Consider the following 21998-nt stretch of genomic DNA (forward strand, 5'->3'; position numbering starts at 1 on the left):
TTAACAAATTTCAACCTTCCTGCAGATGAATCGTCGAGCAAGGCTATACCGCTGACCGTGAATCATTGAGAGTAGCTTTATTCGTACAAATATCTATGTAGTTATACATAGAGGGTGGTCACTATGGTTCTATCGTAATTACTGTTGACCGTGTTAGTCATAGTGTTTGCAAAGAAAATGGTTCATGGTGCCACCACTCCAAAAACTGGTTCCGAAAAGTGCGCTTGATAAATATGCAGTTCATTATATTAATTTTTTCTCTCACCATAAAAGTTCAACCTTTCCAAATCCACTTCCACATGTAATGGCGGTCCGTGTCTGTCAAAGTTCGGATTTCAGTTTTATTGTTGTTGTTTTAACGGTTACCCAAACCTGCTTCATCCTCTTCTTCTTGACTGGCGTAGACACCGCTTACGCGGTTATAGCCGCAAAACCTTTCTCTCGAAAACTCCTAGTGCCGCCTCATCGGATGTTGACACCGTCCACGCTTCTGCACCATAAAGTAGGACGGGAATGATAAGGGACTTGTTGAGTTTAGTTTTTGTTCGTCGAGAGAGGACTTTACTTTTCAATTGCCTACTCAGTCCATAGTAGCACCTGTTGGCAAGAGTCATTCTGCGTTGGATTTCAAGGCTGACATTATTTTTGATGTTAATGCTGGTTCCCAGGTAGACGAAATTATCTACAACTTCAAAGTTATGACTGTCAACAGTGACGTGGAAGCCAAGACGCGAATGCGCTGACTGTTTGTTTGATGACAGGAGATATTTCGTCTTGTCCTCGTTCTCCGCCAGACCCATTCGCTTCGCTTCCTTATCCAGGCGGGAAAAAGCAGAACTAACGGCGCGGGTGTTGTTTCCAATGATATCGATATCATCGGCGTACGCCAGTAGCTGTACACTCTTATAAAAAATTATACCTTCGCTGTTTAGCTCTGCAGCTCGTATTATTTTTTCCAACATCAAGTTAAAGAAGTCGCACGATAGTGAGTCACCTTGTCTGAAACCTCGTTTGGTATCGAACGGCTCGGAGAGGTCCTTCCCAATCATGACGGAGCTTTTGGTGTTGCTCAACGTCAACTTACACAGCCGTATTAGTTTTACGGGGATACCAAATTCAGACATCGCGGCATAAAGGCAGCTTCTTTTCGTGCTGTCGAAAGCAGCTTTAAAGTCGGCAAATATATGGTGTGTGTCGATCCTCTTATCACGGGTCTTCTCAAAGATTTGGCGCATGGTGAATATCTGGTCAGTTGTTGATTTTCCAGGTCTAAAGCTAAACTGATAAAGTCCAATCAGTTTGTTGATGGTGGGCTTTAGTCTTTCACACAGTACGCTCGATAGAACCTTATAAACGATGTTAAGAAGACTTATCCCACGATAGTTGGCGCAGATTGTGGGATCTCCCTTTTTGTGGATTGGGCAGAGTACACTGAGATTCCAAACGTCGGGCATGCTTTCTTCCGACCATATTCCGCAAAGAAGCTGATGCATGCACCTTATCAGCTCTTCGCCGCCGTATTTGAATAGCTCGGCCGGCAATCCATCGGCCACCGCCGCCTTGTTGTTCTTCAAGCGGATAATTGCTATTCTAATTCCTGCTTCAACCGGAAAGCTTAAATTAATTGATCAAAATCATCTAACGGTAGGCCACGGAAACGAGCTATTTCGATAGGGTCGGGCGAGAGGGAAAGGGGTGTTAGATGAGTGGTGTTTAGGGGGTATGCAAAGAGGTGGTTAGTGTCATGGGAGACTCTTTGCATGCAGGACATATGTTGAGTATGTCAGGCTCTAGTCTGGAAGCTACAGTATCCAGAAAGAACTTGAGCGAGGGTCACTCTAGTTTCGCAAGGCAACTCAAGCTCTATGTGTGCTGTGGTGATGTTTTATCTTCAAGTACGCCATTCACGGGCAGGGAGTCGACGAAGATGTTAATGGCTCCTCTGTAAATGGCGTTCAGTGCTTGTCGAAAGTCTGTCGCATCCGAAGTACTGTCGGTATAGTCCTGGTACTCTTGATGGCTCTGTCTGGAGAGAATTTCGTTATGCACAGGTATGCAATCCCCACAACAGCCGGTTCTGCGATAGCTGGATTGACACGGATTTTCAGATCCCACTAAGGGCTATTATTTAGGCGTTCCAGACCTGTTTGGATACGTCAGTTTTAGATTTTGACTTTTTTCTTCGAAGCTGCTTTGTATTCTTAAACTCTTTCCAAATTATTACGGATAATAGTCTTCTTCCGGTAAATTTAGTTTATATAGCGTTATATTATGAGGCTCTAATCCATCAGTTCTAGAAATCCTGAGAGCAATCAACTACTATTTAATAATAGTTACTTGTATCCTTCAGATACTCCGTCTAATTTAGGCATACCTTAGGTTCTTCGAGGCTATTGCTATAGAAGGCAGTGTTAATGAAATTGTCTGCGTTTTTCTCGGATGTCGATATGCCGTAATATTATAGATTCTTATATGAACCGACACTGTCAAAATAATGTATCAACCATATGGATCACCCTTTATACAAATGAATTATGTAAGAACGTATGTATTTCCGTGCCACCAAGTGGTTGAGCGGTCATCATCATCTATTAAAAACACATATTACATACAAACATAAATAGCTGTAAGTAAGAAAATATCTATATATGTATGTACATACTAGCTACAATATGTAACTGCTACCTCAAGTTATCGAGTACAACAACAAGTGCAGTAGCAGTTTATTTACCAAAGAAATTGTCTAGCATTTAAGTTGCATTTACATACACACATACAACTATATATACATACATACACCCAACCAAATGTATGTGTGCTCAAGCATAAATGTATTTATTGTATAATCTATATATAAAGAATTTACATACATAGTCAAAATGATGCCAAATTTTATTCTACATACAAATATTAAAAAAAAATATTATATTTAAGCGATAAGCACACCATGTGTTAAATGTATTTCAAATTACAAAAATACTAGTTCTCAACTAGAATTATGACACGGAAATGAACTAGTTCGACAAGACCCAGAGTGGTAACAATTGTAATATGATTTAATAAGGATTCGTGTCATTTAACATTGATTGCATAATAGTTATTTCTTTATTTTTTTATTTCACTAGAGGAATTATACATAGCTGACAAAAATGTTGAAAAAATACGATTTATTTCTCAACATAGTTACTATTTGGCTCGATAGACTGGGCTCAGCGATAGTTTAACTTCTTTAACCCGTCTAAAAAATACCTTTTCAATATTCAGTGAGCTTGATTTCTTATCGGAACACGAAATTGAATTCTTATGGGCACTTAAGTTTTAGTACCATAATATTTTGAGTGACATCAATACAAAGTGTTTTTTAATAAGAACGCTACAAAAGTTTTTTAAATAAAACATAAACGGTTTGGGATATCAATGAAATTCTTTATTCTTTCCTGTGAAAGTGCATTCGATGCCACTACGTATGGAACTCGATTTCATTTACAAGTCGTGGGCACGCTTGCAGAAGTCCAAACGCTGAACCCAATTTTTCGACGGTTTTCAAGCATAAATCGGCTGACAGCTGCGATTTTATGTTCGATATTCGTACGAAGTTCATCAATGGTCGCTGGCTTGTTGGCATAGACCATAGACTTGACGTAGCTCCACTGGAAATAGTCTAATGACGCAAATCGTACGACCGAGGCGGCCAATTGACTGGGCCATTTCGTGAGATAACATGTTCATCAAACTTGGATTTCAATAAATCGATTGTGACATATTGTCCAAGTCCATATCATCCAATTCGGGCCAGAAATATTCGGTTATTATTAAACGGTAGCGATTCCCATTCACAGTAACGTGCCGGTTTAGATCATCACGGAAGCAGTACGACCCAACGGTGCCACCGGCCTATAAACCGCACCGTAATTTTTTCGGGATGCAAATGGTGACACATGGATAACCCATATATTTCTTATGCTTCTTAGGACGTAGCGCCTTTAAAGTTGAGGCCACTGATTCCGAATTTCGGTAGTCAATTTTAATAATTTCGACTCATTGTTGGATCGTATAGTGGCAAAAATATGGCGTCTTTTGCTGTCCCTATCGGTATACTTTTGTAGCGTCCCTATTGAAAATCCCTTTATTTTTTACAAAATATTGTAATTACTATCTCATAGAAAATAAAGTCGTTTGATTAGTTAGCCTTCAGGCTCATACTATATGAGGTATATAGTTTGCAACTAGTTCATTTCACTGCAGAGTATATACTAAGTAGCAAGTGTGTCTGCGTGTACTTTGGTGTATTTGTTGTTATCAAAAAGATGTGCAAAAATTAAATATTTTTGTTCTATTAAACGTGATAATGCCATATTCAAATAAAATGTAATTTTATTCAATAGTTTTTTTCTTATTTTTTAATTATTTTCTAGTTTCTATCGTCAAGATAGAAATTTTCCTTTATTGGTTGAAAGGGGAGATCGAAAGAACGCCTAACCGCAAACGGTCTCACTTAAACCAACATAAGACGAATTGTGAATTGAAGTCAGTGCTAATAATCATTCAATAACTCGCTGAATTTATAGAAATTTCAAAGTATTTTTCCACCCTCCCCATTTATACTCTTGAAGTTTCCAAAGATCAGAGACGTGTATGTATATTCAGATATTATGTTAATAAAATAATTCATACAAATATTTGAATTGGAACACTTTTACTTAGGTTTTATAAACATTTAAAAATTTAAGAATCCACAACAATATTATGAGAATGTAGAAACTTGTCGGAAATATAGAAATAACTTGGTAAATTATTAGATTGAGATTTAAAAACTTTCCTGAATTACTGTTTTCAATAACGTACACTTTGAGCGTAAACTAATGAAGTTCCAAACCCCTAATATACTAATATATTTAATAAATGGCACTAGGACAATAGCAGCACTTTGATCAGTCTTTCTACGTATTCAATACGCTTGAACATTACTTTTCTCCCACCACATCTACGAAATATTCATTTATATCGCCGCTGTCTAAGCTACCCTCCGCTTCCTCGAAATTTGCGGTAGCACTTTGCATAGCTTGCAATTTGACAAACGTGTGACGTGTGCGAAAGCTTTTGAGTTTGCGCATTGTTTCCAGTTCTTCAATGGACATGACCACATCGTGTTTCAGTTTCAGGTGAACTTTAAGCCTGCAAATAAATGTTCAAAATAAAAAATGCAAATTTAAATAAAAATTCAATAAACGATATTTACTTTGATTTTTGCGGATAACCGCGATCGCAGTAGGCGCACCGAAAGGGCATACCCGTATGCGAAAAGCTATGATTACGTAATGAAATGGTGTTTTTGAAGACTTTGCCACAACCCTCTACCGGACAAATATACCTCAAATTATTGTGCATAACCTGGAGATGTGCCGTTAGATGACCCTTTTGCGCAAATCTGCGTTCACAATGTGTACATTCGTAGGGAAATTCACGTGTGTGATAGCGCATATGTATCTCCAAGGTTTGCGGTATGGCAAATGTTTTGTGACAGAGCCTACACTCCAATGGCTGGTAGTCAACAGGTGAACTATGTGTCTGTTTGTAATGCAGATCGCAGGATTGACGTGATAAATAGGTACGATCGCAACCATCAAAAGGACAGTTGAAACGTGGCCGATCCGGTTCGTGCATGCGTCGATGCCATAACATTTTGCTTCGACTCGGAAATGACTTCGAGCAGTAATCGCAGCACACGCGGCTTGTTCGTTGCGGTCGTATTATTTGTATTGGTAAATGCGATGTGTCTGCACGTATAGGCGAGGTGCTGAGAGGATCAGTATTTTTCATTTTACTACCACAGCCTTTTGGTAGAATCGCGGTTTCCGTGGCTTTTATGCACTCAAATGGTTTCGTAATCGAATTGTTGTTATCTATCTTCGTCGTCAGTTCCACAAAGCATTTGGTTGTATCGACAATTGACTTGGCAGTTGATATGACTTCTGCAGGCACCGGTTTGTATTCCTCAATACAAACATATTCCATTTGTCCTAAAATATTTAAAAAATGAAATAATAATAGATAATAACATCAAATAAATAAATAAGTTATTTATTAATGCATATACGTTTTATTTTATTTTTTTTTTTTGTGAATAAAAACTATTATAAATATGGTTAATTTATTTTATGACTTTCTATTAATCGCATATTAGTTTTCTATGCTTTTTAGATCGGTAAGTAGTATTGTTTAAACTGAACGTACCGTTTGCTGAATTCAATAATACCTACTCCCATAACATTGCATTTAGCATTGAGAAGTAATAGATTTAAATTTTTTTATATTTTTATCATTTGCATATTTATTATATTATTTTCATACATACAATTAAAAAAATGAAATACAAATAATACTTACAGAGTAAATCGGTCTATTTTTTTTTTTGTTAATAAGCAATAAACTTTTTAATTGCTACAAGTAATTAATATATCACTGTAGATATAATATATATCTTCATGTATGTGCATCTTCTGTTCTAATATAAACATTATCTATTTATCGTACATAATAAAATTTAGTTAGAATTTAAAATTTTATTGTTATCACGAAAAAAATAATAAGTAGAAGACTAAACTTTTCAGTAGCCTTCTAGATCGTCCTCATCTGGCACCTCACCCTGTTCGTTGCGCTCAGGTGTCAATGCTGGTCGCAATTTCGCTTTCAGTTTAATCTCTTTGGCCACCAACATGCTGTCCAGCTCGTCCAAAGTATGCTCTATGCCATGTATTCTGCTTATGTGCCAACGAAGCCTAAAAAAGAACAATTTCAATTATTTACATGTACAGCATATATTATAGGGAAATCACTCACCTGCCCTTGGTGGCAAAATCTTGCTGACAGTACTCACAGCGATAGGGCAACTGATCGACGTGCGTGTAAGCATGATTTTTAAGTGCATGTGCCGTTTGAAACATTTTACCACAATTCTCCTCTTCACAGATGAAACGTTGGCCCTCATGCTTCGTTTTCACATGGTTATTAAGATGTTGCGCCATCATAAAGGGTTTCGCGCATATATGACACACAAATGGATAGACTTTTTTGTGAAAACGTAAATGTATCTGATAGTTGGCACGACCGATACATGTTTTCTCACAAAATTCACACTTGAAGACGGGATAAGATTGACAACTAACACGCTGTTGATGACGCTCCAATTGTTGTTTGGTTGCAAACTCTTTGCCACATTCCGCACATTTATTGGGTGGCTTATTAAAACGATGTTTACGATGTCGATGTGAGGCTAAAAGTGAACGTGACGGGCTTGTATGATCGCAATATTCGCATTGAAATGGTGGACCACCTGGTATGAGTGGCGCGCGTCCGCGCTTGCTTGTACTCCTAAATTTTCCTGAAGTCTTCACTTCTTGTCGCATCGGTTCATTTTTCGAACTTTCGGATGTTTCGGGATTTTCAAAGAGATATTCTTCTAAATTAATATCATCGGCATCAGATGGAGGTGCTAACTTCACAAGAACGGTTGGAGTGCTGATATTTACTGCAGTTGAATAATTCAACGATTCCGATTCATCGATGGACTTATCTGTCGAAAAGGGTATGGAGTCATCTTCGGGCTGCATAGCAACAGTGGGTTCATCACTTTCATTTCCTAGAATTTGTTTTATAAAGTGCACGTCAACATGTTAGTAGATTGTGTGAAAAAGCTTTTAGACATTTAAACTTAAAGTTGTTATATTTAAGTAAATAAATAAACATTGGTAAACGGATGAATTTCAATCGGTAGGTAGTCTGCCCTTAAAAGATTTCGGTAAAGTAAAAGTACAATTGGTGGAATTAGTTCATGCATAAACATTCTTCTTCTCTTATTCTTCTTTATTTTTTTTTAATTCCGCTAAAAAATTTGTTCACTGGTTTTTTTTTTAATCTTAATATACCGCAAGTGAAACATTACTTTTAAAATATTATCTTTAAACTATTATATTTAATATTCGTAATAAATATTTAATTTACTTTTCTATTATTAATAGTTATTTTGAAATCTTAACTAAATTCAATTTCGAACGCATCACATGAAATTTACGCATTTCCTCCATTTGTTCAAGCGACACTTCAATGTCATGTTTTTGACGTATATGCACTTTTAATCTACAAACAAATGAAGTCATTAGAAATAAGTTTAAATATAATAAAATATTTGTAAACTCACTTTGCCTTCGCCGGATAGCCACGCTTACAATACGCGCACTCGAATGGCATTGTGCCGTGTGAAAACTCGTGATTACGTAACGAGGCAGATGAGGTGAAATATTTACCACAGCCGGGATGTTCACAGGAGAAGCGCACACTATTGTGTTTAACATTTTTATGGGTGTTCAAATGACACATTTGTGCAAACTTCTGTCCACATATATCACAAACATACGGAAAATCACCAGTATGATATCGCATATGCACTTCAAGTAACTTATTTATGACGAAGACTTTATCACAAATTGGACACTTAAGTCCGTTTCTGTTGTGGTAGGAACGCACATGTACATCCTTAGCCTGTTTTGTGGCATACAAACGGCCACACTCTTCGCATTCGTACTTCGGACGGTCTGGTTCGTGCGAACGACGATGAGTTAGCATGCGTGAACGATTTTTAAATACTTTCTGACAATATTCACAGCTATATTTACCGCTGTATCGACGTCGTGGTTGAATGTCACCTTTTTTCGAAATCACTACATAGTTCACATCGCTTTTGGATTCCGTTATAGCTGTTTTATTGTTTTGTAAGTACTCCTCGTTACTTTTCATAATATTTATCTCATCATTCGTTAAGTCGCCATCGGTACCAGCACTGTCGACATTCTCACCATCAAATTTATGTTTGACTTTGTTTTGAATTTGTGATTTTTTGTGAGTTGTTTTAGGCAAATCTGTGCTTTTATGTAGTGGCTCGATTAAGGCTTCGGTATTAGTATCCGCACTTAAATTCAACTTTTGTATTACATATTCGTCGTCATCGATTCTTATTTGTACTGTTTCCGCATCTGTTTATTAAATGAATTAATTTGAAATTTATATTAATAAAAAAATAAATTGATTTAACTTTAAAATTTTAATTAAGCACGCTTGAAATTCATTCAATAAACAATTGAGGAAACATTACAAATATTTTTGTATTAAAATTTTAAAGTTTTTGCATATAATTACATAGATATATATCTTTTTAAATACACACACTTTAAAAATCCACGTTGTGCAAATGATGTATAATATTAGTAACCAGATTTGTTTACACTACCATATGGAATCCATTTTACAGTAGTACTCATACAAGTGTACAATAATTTCAATTATTTGCTAATTTACAATAACTTTAATTTACTATTTATAACGAATTAATTATATAAATATGCTTTATGTATTTACCATCATCCATTAGCTCATCAACAGATTGATACTCTTCCATTTCAATATGCTCTTCCAGCTCTTCATATTCTATCGGCGCTTCTAATTGCTCTATATTTTCCTCTTCCGCAGTGGCAATTTCATTATCTATTGACTCATTTTCTAATTGTATTGGTTCAGCTACTTCTGTGTCATCACTTGTTTTTTGTTCTAGGTCTTCAATAAGTATATCTGTTTCTTGTTGTGTCCCATCTTTTGTCATTGTTGTATCCAATGCTTCTCCATCAGTAATATGTGATTTTTGAAATTGCAATAAAAACTTTTTTGATTCTTGCACTTTTTTATGAAAATCATATGCCACTTGTAATTCTAAGCCACAAGATTTGCATAGCTGATGTGGTGCATTAATGCCGCCAGCGTGCAAATCAATTTGTGTACATATGATAAAGCAATCATAATAGCTGAGTTGTTCCTCTTCATCATAAATTAACTGTAAATCCAGCAATTGTGAGTCCTCCGGTATTTGCAGGCAAAGACGACAATAGTCGGATAGATCAACAAAGTCCAATGACGTGATGGACGTAGAATTGGCAACTTCGCCGGATTGCATATCCGCTGATAGCAATATACGTTCAAATGTATGCTATTTCTCGTTCAATAATATGATATAAATTACTGTGATATAAATATTATTATTTTTTCCAGCAAGAAATTACTGCTCAAATATTATAGGTACGCGTTCAGTGATGGATTTCCAAATGATTGGCGTGCTTCAATTGGCGTTACCATATCACACATGTTTTGCTTTATAAGCAACCATGCGTTGAGTTGTGCAGTAGTTGTCATTCCGTGTATGTAAACAAATAAATGACAAGAGCATTACAATCTCTTTTGCATTGTATATACAATTTGTTTGGAGATTTAATATAATTAATTAACACAAACATGACAACATTTGAAATTATTCAATCCTCCACATCATATACTGCAACCAAGTACCCAGTGGAAAAAACTACAAATTCCATTGTACAGCAAACGACAACTGCGTCAAGAGCTACAACAACAATTAAACTCACAGATGCAACACCAACGGATACGGATATTGAACCAGATGAAAGTGGACATTTTATTTTAATTCCTTTGGCAGTTCTTTTATTTATAGTAGCTTTTTCAGCATTGGTAAGAAAATTGTCTAATGCTATGCTTCCTTAGTACATATTAAAAAATATGTTTTTATTGATTTTTACTTATAATTGTGTGTCTATACTCAGGTTTTCTTAATTGGACGAAATCGAAGGCGCCTAGCAAAGGCTTACTGTCGTAGAAGAAATGAATATAAGCACAATTTCGAAGATTATTCCAATTCGTTACTGGAGCGTGGGGACTTCGATGATCCAAGTGAATGCCTGCTGAAAGGAAAACTGCAAATCGATAATGTGTGTGAAACATAAAATAGTGAACAGTTGAAGTATATATCGCTTAATATTAATCTAATCAAAAAATGTCATCTCCTTCCAGAGCTACAACAGCACACTACGGAAAGGGCTTTATACTTAAGAATATGCCAGTGAGATTAATGTCTTAAAACATTATTGTTTACAATTTGTCATATTTAATGTACGCAACGTTCCTTTATCGCTTATTAACATAATAGCGCATATAGAATGATAAAACAGTGCAAGTGGAACATTTAAACAAAACACTAAATGAAATCAAATTTATAGGAGCATAAATATTGAAAGTAATTAATTTATTATCTTAGCGACATATCCAACAAGAAAATCCGAAATTATTAAAAACAAATGTTTGAAATAATACATATATTGTCTTATAACTAATCAAATACATATTGAGTTTGAGTATGTGATATATGTGTGTTAGTCGATCGCCTAAAAATTTTGCTGCATTTAAATGCTAAAAATTTACTTTTTCCGATTCAGAATTACCACCTAATAGTCTTAGGGTGAGATCGTAGAATCCAAAAAAGAATGCACCCCCCAAAGTTATCCAGAGCACACGTGGTGTAAAACCTGCAAAGATTCTGCAAAAGAAAGTAATCGTTGAAATCTATAAAATTGTATGATAAAACACATATAATTTTAAAATAAACGTACACACTTACATATATCGGTAAACAATAATCGTTATTTTGTGCTTACCCCGAAAAACCTCTCTCTTTATAAACAGTTTTTAGCACAATGCGTGCATTCAACTTCTTCGTTGCAGTGCCTTGTTGTGCGAGCATGATACGTGTCTTGGCCACATCAAGTGGTGTGGTTAAACCGGCTGCAATTCCTCCCGCGACTGCACCACACAATGCGACAGTGAAAGGTGTTGATTCTATGCCAGTGACGTCAGTCCAATGTAGTTTAAAGTATTCCCAAAGTGGGAATTGTATTAAACTAAATGGTATTTCACGCATCACTGTAGTACCATAGCCACGATATAGACCACGTCGTAAGCCCTCTGTTTTGTATGCGCGCCATAGAATTTGCAGTGCAGTTGTTCTTTGTGTATTGCCAATTGTTTGTCGTCGTTGTTTAGCGATTTCTACGGGTACACGTATAAGACATGCTAGCTGTAATTTAAATAGTTCATATAAAAATAAACATTTCTTAATCATCTTTCATAATCTCCTACTTACAATTTCTGCACACGAAGCCGACACCATATGTATATATGGCGAATTATTTAAACCGGTTGTCTTGCTTAAATATCGCTTCAAACTGTCATAACTGCAAAAGAACAACGCTGCAGTTGGTGCACTGCCAGCCGCTGCCGGTGCTAAACCTTTATAAATGCCACGAAAACCACCGGCACGTATGAAACCCAATTCGCTCTGCAATCGAGTTTTTATTGTATCGATGGGGAAGAGTGCAATGTCCACAACAACACCAGCAACGCCACCTGCCTATTAAAAAAAAAAAAAAACAAAATAGGATTTGATTAGGTTACGTTGTAATCAAAATGTGTTTTGATTTACCACAAGTGAATGCAGAAAAGTGTTTTGTGTGTGATTTTGTGGCATAGCACTACTCTCGTTCACTTCCATATTTTTGCGTACCAAATGCTTTCAAATTTTATTGATGATTTATTTGAGTTGTTATTTTATTAGTATGATGGTAGAGTTTTACATGTTTGGAAAAAACTGTTGGACTTCCGCGGTTAGCAGCTTTTTACTTATTAAACAGATGGTTATCAGCTGCTGGCTTATCAGTGCAGGGTGCACATTTTAAATAAGGTTTTTAAGGTATAAAAAATATATTTCAGCTGAAAGCTTAAAAGTGTTAAAAATTAATGTTATTATTAAATTAATTTTTATTTGGGATTTATGTTAGTGCTACATGATATATAAGGTAAAAAATCAATTTTTTAAGTGCGCCCTTATACCCGTAGGCACTTCGGTTCAGATAACTTAACAAAATCTATTTTGGGTGCTGCGCTTGATCTTCTTTTGTAAGCGACAAGTCTCACATCAAGCATAATGAGATATTTTACCAATTAAAGCGAAGATCGTTTTTCATCAACTTTAAGAATAGATTAAGCGATCATACTAGATCTACACTAACTACAACTTAAGTTATTTGGTATGCTGTATACAAAAATAATAGTACAGTAGTATTCCGAAATAACGAATATTCGTTTTAATGAAAATCGCTTATAACGAACAAGCAAATTTGTTACATTGAGTACCTTAAATAACGAACATCAGTGATTTGTAAGTATTCGGTTTAACGAACAAAATGAAGAAGACATATGGAGGAAGAGAAAAAAATCAAATAACAACAACCAGAATTAAAAATAAAACTTAAAATTATTGATCAGCACCAAATTGAAGTATAAGTATCAGAATTGGTGCATTTTGGAAGAATTTATTGGATTTGAATTGTTTTGTTATGGTTTTTCATTTTCTAACAAATAATTAATAAAATAATTTTATAAACTGCAATTTACGGATATTTAACTCATTTTTATTGAGAAACATACTTCTAAGTGAGTACACGAATTAACGAAAAATTCGATGTAACGAATAGGCCTGACAATTAATGTGTTCGTTATTTCGGAAAACAACTGTATACCAAAACCAAATCTTCCGTTTGTATATGCCTTTTCTCACATCATTTCTATAGTTAATCAAATTTTGAAACGGTTTTGAAATTCTGAAAACAAAGAAAATCTAATTTGGAGTTTGCAAAAACGCTTAATCGTAAATGATTCATCCTTGCTTGCATTCATTTAAACAAATGATCTCACTCGAAAGATTGAGATAGGAACCAAAATAATTATACTCTCATTGTTGGATAGGAACTTGCTAAAGATATGAGGAGGAGAAATATTTCGGCGCCAATGTCACATACAAATTAACAACATTCTTCCGTGACAAAGTTAATTAATCAGTAGCAAGGGTCAAAGAGGTTAACCAATGACGATCGTTTAGACAATGGCTAAAGTGTATTGAAGTTGTGCCTCCAACATTTCGCACGTTTAACATAATTAGACTTCTTCTGATGATGCAACCAGCCTATTACTTGAAGATTTTATATTTTGGAGCAAAATTTTAAGACGTTGAGTTACGAAGAGTCCAGTTAATAATCCGGCTACCTATGATCAGTAGCTAGTTGCTAGTAGTTGTAGGCAATACAAATTTAGGTGTGTGGTTATCTAGTGGCTACTACTAGACACCTGCTAGTCGCTGTATACAATAAGGTAGACAATTAAATGACATTTGTAGGTTCCAACTATGAAAGAGCCGCTTTAGAAGAACCCTTGAATCTACTGACCGCCATTTTGATATCTAAACATTATAATTCATAAGTAGCACTGTTGATTTTTCCTCAAGTAAGATTCCAGTTAAAAAAAAGAAAAATAAATCACTTCAGCGCTTTCAAAATTAGCATAGTTATTAGTTACAAATAGCAGGAAAAAAATCAAAATCACACATTTTCGCCTTGTATCCCGTAATTTCTGTGTTATTTATTTGCAATATGTATGATATATTTTTATTTTATGATAAAACACATTACTTTTTGTTCTTAATGTTAATGTAATTTCATTTGTTATTACACATAGAATTTCTTCTGATTTTGTTCGATTATTAATTCCACATATATAGCACATTCATTATTATTTATTAATACGTATATTTTACAACTTTTCTTGCAATCTCACTTGTGTTTGAATATTCTTGCCCTAAATTTTGACAATTTGATGGTATTTCTTTTGTGATTTTACTACCTTGGTAAGTTCTGTTGTTGGCTGCTCGGGTTTGGTGCACGCACACACACCATTTTCAATAAAAAATAAAATAATCATTACTCATGCTTTTAACACTTTCATAGGGCCATTTGTTTTGCACTACTTTCCGACACACCATTTGGCAATTAAGTTCAATTATACATAAGACTACAGCAGAAGAAAAAAGTGCACACACATATAAATCCAACAATTTTCAGCCTTCTTAACTAAAATATCTCATTGACCATGCTTGTTGCTGTACTTTCCGGTTTGTTCAATTTCTAATCTCGGTATTGCCACAAGGGAGGCATTTAAAAAGTTAGCCTTCACATATTTTATTTGTTGCCTGACTGTTGTTTTCAATGAATTGCCTATTGGTTACACTTCTATTGGGGTCATTGATGTGTGTTCCGCACTCAAATATTGTTTCTTCTTATATAACTTTTATATAGAAATTTGTTTTTGTTTGTTTTTTTTCTTGAATGTATAATATGGTATATTTTAATTGCTTGTTTTCATTTTTTGTATGTTCAAAACATATTTGTGTAAACATTTTTACTATGGTGTATGAGAAATGATCGATTTTTTATTATATTTTATGTACGTATGTATATATATATTTGATGTTAGATGTGTAGAATATATATATATATATATAATGAATTCATTTAGTTATCTGCCAGTTATAATGTCATCGTCGCTAACGTACGTATGTAGTTGTTCTATAGTAGTTGGAGAATTGGTGGATGTGGTTGCGGTTGCGTCGCGTTACGTTGATTTTTTACTTTTCATCTTCATCTTAACTAGTATTAAACTAAGGAGGATAAACAATATCCATGCAACGTTATAGATTTTGTTGGTCTTCTACGCCCCTAGCCAATCTAAAATGCCAGCATCATTATGTTATTCGCCATTACTTTGTGCCTTTTGTTCATCTTCGGACTCAGATTCTGCGCAAATAGAAGAAAGTATAAATATAATTCTAAATGTATGAAAAACAATAATTTCAAACTACTTATTTATTTTATAAATTTAATTGAATATAGTTTGTAAAAGTCTTCATTGGCCTAATAAATCTATATTTTGCAAGACAAAGCAAGCAGATTTCGAGGCAAGCAAAAACTTTCTGACATTTGCTTTAGCATTTTTTTAATAGATGAGTGTTTACAATTGTAGTCAATACACACATTTTCGGCAATGCAAATTTCAAAATTTCTTTTCCATTCTCTTTTTATAATTGTTTACTAACCTTCTTCAGCTGATTGCAGCCATTCAACAAACTTGCGCATTTGTTCGAGGAAATGCATTTTACCTTTGCTGGAGTGAGCATCTTTGTACCATCGGAGTATGCTCTCCTCTGATAATACTTCAGCTAATGAGAGAAAAACAAAAACAAAAAGCAATGCAATTATTATAAAAGTCATACAAATTAAAACACAATCTAAAGACACTTACTTTTGTAGAATAGTAATATGATTTTCTGGAAGGCTTTCATGAAATTCATGTTTTCATAACAGAATTCCTGTACCTTCAGTATCAAAGCCAACTCAGAGCGTTCGGTGGAGGCAAAAGCCTGCAACAATGGACAATAGGCTTTGAGATGGCGCACTGCCTGATCGGTGACCAACTCTTCCTTCTTGTTCCATTCACCGAGTGACATTATAGTCGACCAAATCTGTAAATAAATACAACAAAACGTGTTTTAGTACAAATAACAAAAAAAAATTAAAATATATTTGTTGTACGTTGTACTTACAATGATTATAATCTCATGATCGGGAATGTTATTGCGCTGTGCAAATTCTTTAATATCGGCTGTGATTTCTGTGTGTGGCTTCTCGTCATGTATATCATCGATTAGCGTTTGCTGCAGTTCACGCTTGGCCTCTTGACTCGCCTGCGCTTTGTGTAATTTTATGATTTCAGTTAAATCTTTTTCAAGAAAAACTTGTTTCAAATATTCTTCAGTACGTTTGTTTGGTGGGAAAAAGTCCATTAGTCTGTAAGCGCAAATAAGAAAAGAAAATTCATGTAGTATTGATTAAGTAAAAAAATATATATAATATAAATTTGATATAAATACATATATGTATGTAAATTAAATGAGAAAATTATCAGAATATAAGTATAGATGTGTTAGAAACTCAATTGGAACACGAGCACGCGTACGGCGTAATCGCGTATATGATCAAATTTATATATTTTTCTTGGAGAATTAATTAATAAAATTAACAAGTTATATTAATTTCAACCTGAAACTCTCCGTTGGATAGCACTTAGTTTTGGTTTTGTTGCATGTAAGAGTAATTATTGGCCAATGTTTCTATATTTTTGTGAGAAGTTTGGACACCCAATTACTTTATTGCTCTTGCACACTTATACCATGATATTGATGTATATGTAAGTCATCAACACATTTCTCAAAGGTGCATATTACACAAAAAAATATAACTGTAAATTAACAATTTTTTTACATTTGTTGCATTTCGAGCACACGTATCTCATAATCGCGTTTATAATAAAATTAACAAATTATCCGTTATATAACACTTTTATTGGTTTTTATTGCATGTAAGAGTAATTATTGGCCAATGTTTCTATATTTTTGTGAGAAGTTTGGACACCCAATTACTTTTATATTGCTCTTGCACACTTATACCATGATATTGACGTATAAGAAGTCAACACATTTCTCAAAGGTGCGTATTTAATATATGATATTTGCATGAAGAACTGTAATTAATTTTACAAATTTGTCGCAAATTAAATTGAAACACGAGCACGCGTACGGCGTTATCGCGAAAGTAATGAAATTTACATTTTGCTCTTGGAGAGTTAATTAATCAAATTAATGGAGTATATTAATTTCAACCTGAAACTCTTCATATTCCATACTCAGCTGCTTATTCTTCGGATTATTGATTGTCGAAGCAATTATTGGCCAATTTTTCTATGGAACTAAGAAGTTTGGACACCCAATCACTTTAACATTGCTCTTGCACACTTGTACAATGAAATTGACATGTCACGAGTTTTATTGCGAGTCAAAGCCATTCTCAAAGTGTGCGGCACTTTATATGAAACAATAATTTTGTAATAAACAGCATTGTTAAAACGGTTATTGGCCAATGTTTCTATCGCAAAAAAGAAGTTTGGACACCCAACCGTTTTGTTTTGCTCTTGCAAATTTGTACAATGGAATTGATATATTTGAAATCAAAGTCATTCTCAAAGTCTGCGGCGTGTTACCAATAAAGTGCATTTATAATGTAATGTTTACGTTTTTTTTTTTTTTTTTTTTTTTTTGTCAAAGAGATTATTGGCCAATTTTTCTATGAAAGTAAGAATTTTGGACACCCAATCACTTTAGTTTGCTCTTGCACACTTAGACAATGAAAATATGTTGAGCTCATGAGATTCATTGTGCAAAAAAGTGTGCGAATGCGTTTAAAAAATGCTGTGCTAAATGTGCAAATACATGTGTTTTAAAATTATGATATTATATTTAATTTATCATTTTATATTTGTTTTAAATTCACTTACTTGCTTTCGAGTCCACCCTTTTTAAGAGCTTGAATCAGATACGCCATGCCCTTTTCTATTTTGAAAGCGACAAATACCTCGATAAGGAAGTCGAGAGCAATACCATCTTTAATCAAATGCTCGTTGTTCAATACCAACAGCACACTCGGGGGCACAGAATTATTAACTGCAATATTATATATAAAGAAAAATTAATATATGTATATAATGAATAACATGTGATAATAAGAAATTAATAAAATAATGAAACTATTGAAATTCTTTTTTAATGTAATTGGGTTTGTGTCTTTTGCATTTGAGATTAATTCAAAAGTCAGTACGCCAAAAATATTTACTATTCCAACTATTAAATAGTTCTCGCATTGGGTACAAACTGCTTAAACCAAATTTGGTTAGTTGGAATGAAATAAATATATAAAAAATAAATAAATATATAAATAAATATATAAATAATTATATAAAAAATATATCAAAACGGTACTAACTTATCCAGAGCGTTGTCATACGCGCAAGTTTGGTACGTTCACTTGGTGTAAAACCTTTAATGAAGACTAACACCTTCTTCATTTCCTCTTCGAACATCTTCTCCAAGTACTTATATCGGCGCATGAGCTTGAGGAATACCTGCAACAGTACAAGAAGTAAATAATATTAGTAAAAAGATAATAAAATGTGAGTAAATAAAATAAAATTGAAATAAAAAAATTTGCAATTGTCGCAACATAAGAAATCTTCAATTTGCACTTTTATGAAGCATATCAAAGACAAGTAAAAATGTTACGTTTAATATCGCATACATTCGACACCATCTGCCGCAACAAGGTGCAATGCGATTGCCAGTCGGCTGATGGCTCTAATTGTATGCAGATATCTATATTAAACAATTATCTATTACTATAAAAAGAATATTGTCGCAACATAAGAAATCTTCGATTTGCACTTTTATGAAGCATACCGAAGACAAGTAAAATGTTACGTTTATTGTTGCATACATTCGACACCTTCCGTCGCAACATGGTGCAATCAAATAATTGCCGGTCGACGGATGGCTCTAATTGTATGCAAACTAAATTAAAGTTCCTTATATAAAAATAAATTTAAAAAATACATAAATCACATTTATTTTACCTGCTCATGGTTACGCATCGTCTCGATGTCTTCGTTTGCTTCGAATATGCAATAACTTGTGCGGGGCTTCTCGCCATCCTGAGAGATTGATCCTCCCGGAACTGAAAATAATGGGAAGAGTGTGAGTAGAGTCACAGAATTTGTATTAGCAAACAAAGATAACATACCTAAGAGACCACCGGCAATTAATATATCAAATAGTACTTCGCCGTAGCGACGATAATCAAGTTTGTTACCAGCGCTGTCTAGATATTTAGAGATTTGTTCCAAGTCACCTTCAGTTTTTTCGAGACCAGCAATGACCGCATCACGGAATCCCGTTGGGTCATATTTCTCTCTTTCATCTAAAATGCAGATACAAATTATAGCATAACCGAACTTTTTCACGTGTTTTTTTTTTGTAATTTTACCTCTTTTTCTGGTCTTGATGCGCTGACCTGATAGTACTGGTCTTTCAATTTTTTGACTCATACAATAAATTGCTGCAAAACAAAATAAAACCAATATAATAATTGTATAAAAGGAGCTTCATTTTATATAATTTCTCAAATATTAATATTTCTAGTCAACCAAATATTAAAATATGTTTACATGAAAATCAATTGAATATCTATTATTAGCTAATCAAACATTTGTTCTCAAATATGATACTTATTATATTCGCTTGCCGCCATTACACTTCCACATGGTCAAACGGAAGTGTCATTTATCAAACAGAAAGTGAAAGTGTTAGTGTATACATACATACATATATTTTTATTACACATTCCTTAATTTTTTTATAGCTAACACATTTATAAAATTGTTATCTACCAACAAATGTGTTAAGATTGACTGACAATTGCGAGTACATCTAACCTCACTCTCTAATGCTTTTTCTTTCTGATCACCTCGTACTGACCTCTTTCGTGGCAAACGTGTATTCTGGTTTAAGATCACTATTTTTTAGAGAATATGCAAACCATAATAGAGATCACATTTAAACAAATTTGTTATATTGCATCAAAGCATATGCATTTATTTATTCGTTGTAAAGCATGCAATGGAAATCTAATTTTGGTAAGACTAATTTTAGTCATTAACAATTTGCCTTTCCTTAGTATTGTATCTAACTAATTTCTTTATTGAACTTACAAGTTTCAACTGAGGAAAAAAACACCGATTGCCTTGTTGCTGAACTTCAGTTTACTGTTTGACCTCACGCAATTACCAGCAAATTATTTCCTTTGTTCGTTTTAGAAATTTGTAGAAATCTCGAATCTAGCGGATTCGTGCACTAATCAACTTCAAAGGTCTTCTACTTATTGCTACCTCCGTTTTCCTTCCTCTTCTACTCGTCAATTCTTCTTTGTGTCCGTCTCTTTATTCACACTCACTGAAATTGACACGCACGCACGCACGCACTATTTTTGTTTTATTTTCTAGTATTTAATTTAATATTTTTTCTTGTATAGTTTTATCACAATCAGTTACTTTCTCTAAATATTATTATTAAATTTAATATAAATTAAAAACTAAGAGTAGATATTATAAAAAATAAAAAAACTTTAATGTGGCGAAATGTACGCCGAAAAATTAGAATCACACGTCTTTCGCCGAACGGTATTAACGAAGTGATTGAAGAGAAAATACGACGATAGCGCAAAGGCAACAACTGGATTGAAAGTTAGCAGTGTTGCCGTACTTTTTCATGATGAGCGAACCATAAACACGAAGTCTCACGATGTATATTTCTTGAAATAATTTTATGATTTTGAAACAAAATGTTCAATTACTTTGTTAATACGACAATACAAAAATTATAATGACACCATACCAATATTAAAATATAACACATTATTTGTACCTTCAGTACTATGGCAACTTTACTGATTTCGAAAATAAACCGATTGCCATCGTGCAATCGCCGCCATTTCCATTTCGGTGATATTTCTCATAACGTTGTATTCGTACATACATATACAATGGTTTGTGTGGGTAGTGAAACGTGGTGACCTTTCTAACTTGTCTATACCTACAACCATTTTTACCTGACCACAACGACCTCATTTAAGAAATTATCTAAAATATTTTACTAGTAGTTTATTCCTTAACCTCGTATATGCGTCCAAACATCTGCTAATGATTGTAACACCGTATGCATATCTCATACCTACATTAACCGTCCATCTTGTATGAATCAGCACGTACCTTATCACCCACAAAGAATTTTTATACGAAATATTCTATTTTCAATTTCATTTTCCTTTTAGCCATATGTACACTAATATTATTATTTACAATTATTTTCTTGAATATACTTACGATTAAAACAAAAAAAAATTTAGCTCGGCCGAGAAAATGTATTAAAACTTTGCCTGGAATATTAACACACACCACTACTTTGGTTTAATGCAGAACGGGAAGTAAAAATTCACGAAAAAATTTTTAACGTTTTAGTTGTTCGACTGCGTACGGGAAGAGACGATTACAAACTCGATGCAAATGGCTTTAGATGACAGTTGTGTGAATGAGATAAAAGTATGCTCAACATAACACTGGCTAACCGTTTCGAGGTGTGTTTAATAAACACAAAAGTATTGCCATTAAAGTACATAAAGTTGTTTTAATTTATATAATATAATTACTCTTAATAAAAATAGTTACACTTATTTAAAGTCTAAATTGAAACAGTAGATTGTAAATAAAGGTATACATGTATA

General features: G+C 33.9%; 6 protein-coding genes across 7 annotated transcripts in view; 2 read left to right on the forward strand and 4 right to left on the reverse strand.

Moving 5' to 3' along the window:
• Nucleotides 1-2641, forward strand: part of LOC105218552 (relaxin receptor 2) — a 40406-nt gene extending 37765 nt beyond the window's left edge. The window contains exon 12 of the mRNA XM_054230544.1: nucleotides 26-2641. Within this exon, the coding sequence (XP_054086519.1) occupies nucleotides 26-69 (44 nt within the window). The 3' untranslated portion in view covers nucleotides 70-2641. The remainder of the gene's footprint in view (nucleotides 1-25) is intronic.
• A 2038-nt stretch (nucleotides 2642-4679) lies between these two features.
• Znf710_0 (zinc finger protein 62 homolog) lies at nucleotides 4680-10161 on the reverse strand. The gene is made up of 7 exons (XM_054225486.1): nucleotides 9412-10161; nucleotides 8198-9029; nucleotides 8033-8136; nucleotides 6841-7639; nucleotides 6646-6779; nucleotides 5240-6020; nucleotides 4680-5175 (listed from the first exon to the last, which is right to left on the reverse strand). Exons 1-7 carry the CDS (start codon nucleotides 9998-10000, stop codon nucleotides 4965-4967), a joined length of 3450 nt encoding a protein of 1149 aa, XP_054081461.1. The 5' UTR covers nucleotides 10001-10161; the 3' UTR covers nucleotides 4680-4964.
• Nucleotides 6404-8136, reverse strand: LOC128921859 (zinc finger protein 700). The gene is made up of 3 exons (XM_054230547.1): nucleotides 8002-8136; nucleotides 6841-7639; nucleotides 6404-6779 (listed from the first exon to the last, which is right to left on the reverse strand). The coding sequence occupies exons 2-3, from the start codon at nucleotides 7608-7610 to the stop codon at nucleotides 6608-6610; spliced, it is 942 nt and encodes a 313-aa protein (XP_054086522.1). The 5' UTR covers nucleotides 7611-7639; nucleotides 8002-8136; the 3' UTR covers nucleotides 6404-6607.
• A 26-nt stretch (nucleotides 10162-10187) lies between the features above and the next one.
• On the forward strand, nucleotides 10188-11146 carry LOC105218544 (uncharacterized). Its single transcript, XM_011194215.3, has 3 exons — nucleotides 10188-10569; nucleotides 10662-10826; nucleotides 10909-11146. Exons 1-3 carry the CDS (start codon nucleotides 10336-10338, stop codon nucleotides 10945-10947), a joined length of 438 nt encoding a protein of 145 aa, XP_011192517.1. The 5' UTR covers nucleotides 10188-10335; the 3' UTR covers nucleotides 10948-11146.
• Nucleotides 11124-12591, reverse strand: LOC105218545 (S-adenosylmethionine mitochondrial carrier protein homolog). The gene is made up of 4 exons (XM_011194216.3): nucleotides 12374-12591; nucleotides 12035-12301; nucleotides 11550-11968; nucleotides 11124-11431 (listed from the first exon to the last, which is right to left on the reverse strand). Exons 1-4 carry the CDS (start codon nucleotides 12440-12442, stop codon nucleotides 11305-11307), a joined length of 882 nt encoding a protein of 293 aa, XP_011192518.1. The 5' UTR covers nucleotides 12443-12591; the 3' UTR covers nucleotides 11124-11304.
• Nucleotides 12592-15198: 2607 nt separating this feature from the next.
• On the reverse strand, nucleotides 15199-21815 carry LOC105218540 (protein krasavietz). Of its 2 annotated transcripts, none has more exons than XM_011194207.3 (10): nucleotides 21601-21815; nucleotides 19707-19778; nucleotides 19464-19640; nucleotides 19297-19397; nucleotides 18654-18792; nucleotides 18169-18334; nucleotides 16382-16625; nucleotides 16081-16300; nucleotides 15875-15997; nucleotides 15199-15575 (listed from the first exon to the last, which is right to left on the reverse strand). In XM_011194207.3, the coding sequence occupies exons 2-10, from the start codon at nucleotides 19765-19767 to the stop codon at nucleotides 15529-15531; spliced, it is 1278 nt and encodes a 425-aa protein (XP_011192509.1). In that variant the 5' UTR covers nucleotides 19768-19778; nucleotides 21601-21815; the 3' UTR covers nucleotides 15199-15528. The 2 variants fall into 2 exon arrangements, with proteins under 2 accessions (XP_011192509.1, XP_011192510.1); XM_011194208.3 differs by lacking the exon at nucleotides 21601-21815 and adding an exon at nucleotides 20431-20699.
• Between the last annotated feature and the right edge of the window lie 183 nt (nucleotides 21816-21998).

The sequence above is a fragment of the Zeugodacus cucurbitae genome, chromosome 2 (genome assembly GCF_028554725.1).
Source record: "Zeugodacus cucurbitae isolate PBARC_wt_2022May chromosome 2, idZeuCucr1.2, whole genome shotgun sequence".
Taxonomy (NCBI): Eukaryota; Metazoa; Arthropoda; class Insecta; order Diptera; family Tephritidae; genus Zeugodacus; species Zeugodacus cucurbitae.